The 6,872-nt window shown below is 50.6% G+C and overlaps 1 protein-coding gene across 1 annotated transcript; it reads right to left on the bottom strand.

The window, feature by feature from the left end:
• Positions 1-352: 352 nt before the first annotated feature.
• Positions 353-1,219, bottom strand: LOC119094282 (carbonic anhydrase 3). The gene has a single exon (XM_037217355.1). The coding sequence runs from the start codon at positions 1,217-1,219 to the stop codon at positions 353-355; it is 867 nt and encodes a 288-aa protein (XP_037073250.1).
• Between the last annotated feature and the right edge of the window lie 5,653 nt (positions 1,220-6,872).

Genomic DNA, 6,872 nt, shown 5'->3' on the forward strand with positions numbered 1-6,872 from the left:
AGCAATGTATAACAACTCAGGATTTGTACATGCCGGTAACGCTAATGTACAATGACACTTCCTAACAAGCATTTGAACACAAGCATTGGTAAAACATCATCGTTATGCCCCTATATCTAGCAGTTTGACTTTAATCTCCTAACGCAAGCCTGCGCGCAAACTATTCTCTTGCGCTTGCTCTCATCATTGATCAGACACAAAAAACAGCAGATACAGCGCCAGCCTGTTATCCGTGCATTAGAATCGACACACACACACACAAACATGATATGCCTCCGGCGGCCGAGCTTATGTAATCGGACGGTAAGAGCAGGGCGCAGCAACAGCCGATGCTGATGTGCCGGGCGCAGCATCAGCCGACGCTAATGTGCTGGGTCACCACGCGGCCGTGGGTGGGCTGCACCGGCCGGCAGTTGTGCACCAGCCGGCCATCACTATCATCGTTCTCGTGCAGCTTGCGCAGGCTCTTCAGAAACTTGTCTCGCACGGGGAACACGGTGGAAGCCACCATCCAGGTAACCACAGGATTGCAGGGCGGGGTGGTCAGGCTGCCGTGGTAACTGTAGAACCGCAGCACGGCACGACGCAGCAGCCAAGAGAAATCCCGCAGGTCCGCTTCCACCTTCAATTTCTTGCCAGGCGTCAGAACGTCCCCCAGCCGGTCCTCCATGCCGACTGTCGGGAACAGAAACTGCTGTTTGTCCTCGGAGCCGCGCAGCATCGTGCCCACCACCAGCAAACCATCAAAGTGGCGCACGGCCTCCTTGATGCTGGGGTAGCGGCTGTTGTAGAAGACGAAGTGGGCCTCGGCGTCCGTGTAGTTGCCGCCGATGGCGTGCTCCGAGCCGTGCAGCCCTGATCCGTCGGCCCAGTGAAAGTGCATCTGCGCGAAGGTATAGATGCCGATCATCGGCTTGCTGTAGGAAACGAGACGCAGCAGCGGCTTGTCCCGGTTCTTCGGGCGCAGCGTGAGCTTCAGCGCGCGGCCCGTGTTGACCGCCTCGATTTGGCCGTCGCTCAGCCCCTTCGCGAACTTCAGCTTGGGCGTCCTGCTGAGCGCGTACCGGGTGGGCGTGAGCGCGATCGGCGACTGCATCGGCCCACCGCACATCGGGAACACCTCCCGCCACCGAGCCGGCTCTGTGTAGTCGTACGCGCCCGGCAGCACATTCGGCGAGCTCTTCAGAAGCACCAGCAGGAGCCACCATGGCAAAATCATGTTGCGATAGCCTGCTGTGGCTGCGAGAGTGTCCACTGCGCACTGGACCAGCCCGTGCTCCCTAGCTAGCTGCACTGAAACAGTCTGACGGCCGCTCTCCCCTTTATGGACCGGCGGGTCGAGCCGTGACTCGCGACACGCAACGTCACGTGACAGGGCGCTACGGCGGCGCCGCAACTGGATCGGACGGGCAGAACATTGGCTGGAAGTTTTCCTGCCACTTGCTGTCTGGAGCTGTTGGCGACTCATCAACCACGTTGATGACAGGTCGAATGGCGCAGCGCAACGGGACTGTGACCTTCCCACGCTCCAAGCCTCCGTTACTCGGCGTCTTTTATCAGCTGATACGCGGAAATTCCCGGTGTCGCTTTCCATACGTTCATCACCTTCAGCATATGGGTCAATGCGTATTATCTACCACCACGTTTGGGCAAAAGGTGCAAAGGCATTTTTTACCTTCGTCAAACCCGGGGCTTCACCGGCCCCTCCGCCGACCAATGAACCGTGGCGACTATTTGAACAAGCAAATGCATTTAGCAGTATATTTATTTTGTCGTACTCATTTCCATCGTTAAAATTAAACCCTCCAGAGCCAAGCACATAGAGACATTGTAGAGGTCCCGTCATACCACAGCGCTGGTGCAATCCACGGTTGCGCGCGATCTAAAATCATTTGGGATGACTTTTGATATGCCATACCACGTCAACCAGGTAAATAAATAAACCCATCGTTATGCTTGTTCCAGAGCTACGTGATCTGATGTTGGACAATGGGTTACTGTTGGACATACGTCACTTTGAATCACAAAATACACCTAAAGCGTGTACAACGGACTTTCAACGGGCAAATGAGAGTTGGGTCTACTCTCCCATTGTGAAATCCTGTGTACACCCCTACCTGCACATGACGTCGCACCTCGGCCAATAAGGCTCGTTCACCGTGTGAGTGCACCGCTTGGGCGCGGCGGCGGTGTGACCATCCTACAAACGTCTGTGTTCGTGTCAAGCGGCTTAACATAACTATATGTTCGAACGCCGCGTTCGGACCTTGTGATCGGGACACCCCGTCGGCGGTATCTCGGCTTCTCATCTGGCGGTCAAAACGACATTTCCATTTTTTGCATAGTGGTGGAACAGCATCGTGCTTTGATCACATGCAATTTCAGGGCCCTACAAATTCCGCAATCTGTTGCAGCCATTAAACACTGCGCATTCTGGGTGGTCATCGGCACATCGGACCTTCGCCGTCGCCATGCGCCGTGGTCACCATCGCCCAAGGTATTTTGTTAAGCATGCCCAATCTTCAGCGTTTCTAAGCCTTGTTCTTGCGCACTGCTCAAGCGCGGCGGCAGTGTTGCCATCCTGGGCATGTCTATGCTCGTGTTGAGGGACTAAACACAACTTAATGTTCGAATGCCTAAATCCTTAAGTCAAATCCTAAACAAATCCTGAAGTTCGGTCCTAAATCTTTCTCTGCGCACTACAATAAAGCCGTCTTAATTCCGTCAACTGAGCAGACGGGCACGATAGGAAGTAGGTAAAGTATGCGGAGACCGTCAGAGCTCAGAAGCCCATCGAAAATCGTGTTCCATGTGGACTAGCTTAGGCATGGCGGTACTCACGCGCTGCGGACGTACACGTCGCACCCGACTACCTTAAAACTGTTGGCAAACATTCCCATTTTAGGTAAGTAGTTCTGCGCGATATACCAGCTCTAGAAAAACTGGGTTTAGTTCGATGGCAGTAACACGCTAAGCCGTGCTCTGCGTGACCTCTTTTGATAAAAGAATCGCAGGTGTCGTGAACACGGCACTTAGATGAATCGACATGACTTGAATCAACCCACAACTTTTGCGTGACACTTTCAATGCGTGTGAGAAGAGGAAAACTGCATTAGCTTTATGTCACCGCGGACGGTCGTAGTCATTTATTGTCCCGGTCGCAGAGCCAGTCGTCTTCATCATCATTGCACACGGACAGGCACCTTGATGTGTCCCTTATGCCGGCAACCGCTTATAAATCTAATATAATATAAAGCCTTTACAAGTTTGCCTTATCCGGTCTGAGGAATTGCACGGAAAATGAGGCCAGGTGCTCACCCAAACCGTGCTTTCCAGGAGGCCAAAATGCAAGTGTAGGGGGCCAAGCATTTTGTAGCGACAGAGTGACAGGGGCAGACTAGAAGAGCTTCGCCCAGATTCGGCGCCACGCATTTTGAGTTGGGATAGGATTCTCCATGGGGCCTCCTGGACAAAATGGGGCCTCCTTACACGGGGCTCTCCTGAATAGTGTCGTATTTAAACAAAAGGGCAACGAAGATTTGTGCGCTCCTCTCACATTGTTATGTGCACCATATCATCATCAAATACGAGGTAATCATCATATATCACGTATGAATATACACAATATGTATATATATATGCATATATATAATGTATATATATATATATATATATATATATATATACACATACACATATCTCTCTCCCTCTCTCTTTCTCTCTCTCTCTCTCTCTCTCTCTTCTCTCTCTCTCTCTCTCCTCTCTCTCTCTCTCTCTCTCTCTCTCTCTCTCTCTCTCTCTCTTCTCTCTCTCTCTCTCCCCCTCTCTCTCTATCTCTATCTCTCTCTCTCTCTCTCTCTCTCTCTCTCTCTCTCTCTCTCTCTCTCTCTTCTCTCTCTCTCTCTCTCTCTATATATATAATATATATATATATATATATATATATATATATATATATATATGTAAAGAGCAAGGAAACGGTACAAATTGAACAGGCCGAATTAGAAAAGTATCGCTCTTGCACTTGAATCGCTGGAGGAACAGGCAGAACATGTGACTGCGGGAGCACTCTACCGCACAGTGGTAGTCAATAGTAACGAGTCTTTAGATCCGCAAGATCTTAAGCTGGCCGAGAATCTGAGGTACAAGGCCAAAGAACGGAGCACAAACGATGCCTCTTCCACCATGAACTTCGGCTTTTCTTACGCAGATAGTTACCTGGAAATTCTGAAATAAAGCATTGTCAAAATTAAAGATTTTCGTGGGACTCGTTTTCTACGCGAAAGCCTTTCTCAGATAAACTAGTCACATTTCTTTACACCGATCAGCAGAAAGTCGGCGCGTCCAGGTTCTGTTGGGACCCAAACAGTGGTTTTATTTTAAGTGTCGACGCGACGTTTAACTTGGTTGGCTTTTGCGTCACCGTTTCCACGTGCGAAAACCTCAGCGTCAGCTCACATGCCACACCGAAGCACCCAACCTCGCCAGGTCCAATTATGGTCCATGTCAATAAAGATAAAGGCACGTATTTGGCCTTGGCTTGCAAACTGCGCCAGCTGGTAAATCATAAAAATCGTTGGCCTCCCGTGGTAGCGACGATGACGATGCTGTCCACAATGCACTTCCAGCATGTTTTCCTTACGCTGAAACATACCTCCACCGCATTCACTTTAGGCGCAACGTCGACGCTTAATGATATGGTCATTGCCACGTCTGAGCAGAACGTCATTTTAACAGATTTCCCCCCGAAAACCCCGTTTGGTTCATAGAACCGATACTGATTTACCCTCTCGGCACTTGTAAGTGTGCATGGCCGGGGGACTACCTGCAATGATCATTTTCGGCAGCTTGCTTCCCCACCGGGTTAACGCCTCCCACCATACATTAGGGATTGCATCGTATTTTCTGTTGCTACAAAACTTGTAAACTGTTTTACTCCCGTCATATTTTCGAGCTCCTATGGCCTATCGGAACTTTGGCTATTCGTAACCATGACGAGTAGGGGCGTATTTCCATCAGTTCAGGTGGTTCGGGTGGAGGCTGCTCAATGAGTTCGGGTGGAGGCTGCTCATTGAAAAATGACGCACGTCGCAACCTAGCCCCAAAATACGCCAACATGTGGGGTTCCTCAGTTTGAACCACTTCCGTTTCAAAGCTTGGTGCTGAGGCTCCCAGCCTAACTACATACGAAACTACACCCTTGCTGAACGGTGCTCTGCGTCGAAGAAGCTAGCAGTAGAGGAAAGGGCTGGAGGCTGCGATCTGCACGTGAAATGCAAAGCTAGCTAGCTGGCTGTGGCTCACTCAGATGGATTGATCTTCCCTGTCACTATCAAAATATTGCGACGGAAATACATACCAGCTATATCCACTTCCGATCCATACGTGTGACATTTCAGTGTATCTCTCTGGTGTCATCAATCGCGCGTAAGATTTAACACGTTTATTTCCATGCGAATCCGTCATTTAAAACATCACGATTCAGCAAATAAACCGCCAATTAGGCTTCGGCGCTGAAGCTACTGCAACGCTTTAGGAGACAAACAGAGGAAGTAGGGGATAGTCCGGGAGTTCATTATGCATCTAGGGTGCACAAAAAAAACTAGAAAAACGTCGTTCTTCCATCTCAGAACCCGAGCGATGCATAGCATCTCACTGTTCCGTCCCGTATGTCGTCCGTGCACTTCGCCCACGGTACGAACGAGTCAGGCCCGCCCGAATGGAGGATCTCGCGGGTCGTGAGCTGGAGTGATACCTGCCTAGATCTGCAGGAGAAAGTCAGCCAAGCCTCTGGTGTAGGCCCGGTACGTGCTCGATTTTTTTGCGGCCGAAAATGAGCCTCGGAGCATAGTGTGACACTTTTTGAATCCCGGACATATTGAGCTGCGAGACTGCCGCAAAACTAGCATGCAATAACGGGCCCGCGACGAAACCAAGGCGTCCACGAGGGTGGCCAGGGGACTGGAGGCAGGCTGTGCTTCAGATGTGGAAGACCAGTGAAGATACTGAAGCAGCGTTTACTGACATGTGAATTCTGACTGAGATTGTGCTCAAAGACATCCCGATATGTTTTGCTTCCATAAAGGGAACAAAAATGTGATGGCGGAATTTGGCGGTACAGTGGGGAACGGAGAGGAGATTTTGTGGGCTTCCAAGCGACGTCAGCCGTGTTCTATCGGCATTGACTCAGGCCACTGAATCTGAAACAATTGTCACGTGAGGCCAAGACATGCTCCTAAAGGAGCGATAGTGTTATCTAAGAGAGGTTTGGGACATTAACCAAACACTAAGCATCATCCGCGCACATCCGCGCACCGAAAACGCTCAGATCGTTCATAAGTGCACTGAAGAGGAGGAAATGCCGATGCTGTTTGGAAAATTAGAGACCTTCGAAGCGCCCGTGCGATCAGTGAGCCTGATGCTTTGGGTGTGATACGACGGTAGGCTGAGAGCCAAGGGCCATCAAAACCGCGGGCGCACAGGTTGTAGAGGATCTTTGAATGGCCTGTCGCTTCGGAGCAGTTTCTGCGCTCTGGAAGACAGAGCGTTTATATTTCTGCATGGTCATTGCGGATGGGACATGGTCGGAAATGGTGGTCAACGTGGTGTTCATGGAGTAGCGGGGGTGGAAACCGCGTTGGACAGAGGGGAAGGGGTGGCTGGAGGGGAGGTAATTTTAGAGCGACCGATAGACAGCGACTATTATTTCGCAGTCACAGGAACGGTGTATATTTGGCGGCAGTTGGAATACTGGGTGTGATCGCTGGACTGAAAGATCGGAAGGACCAAGGAATTTTTATAGGATGTCGAGCTCAGAAGAGCAAAAGGCTGGAGTTGACCAGGTGGAAAAATATCGTGCCGATGACGTCAAA

This window comes from Pollicipes pollicipes, unplaced genomic scaffold, assembly GCF_011947565.3.
Source record: "Pollicipes pollicipes isolate AB1234 unplaced genomic scaffold, Ppol_2.1 Scaffold_4002;HRSCAF=4701_pilon_pilon_pilon, whole genome shotgun sequence".
NCBI classification, from domain to species: Eukaryota; Metazoa; Arthropoda; class Thecostraca; order Pollicipedomorpha; family Pollicipedidae; genus Pollicipes; species Pollicipes pollicipes.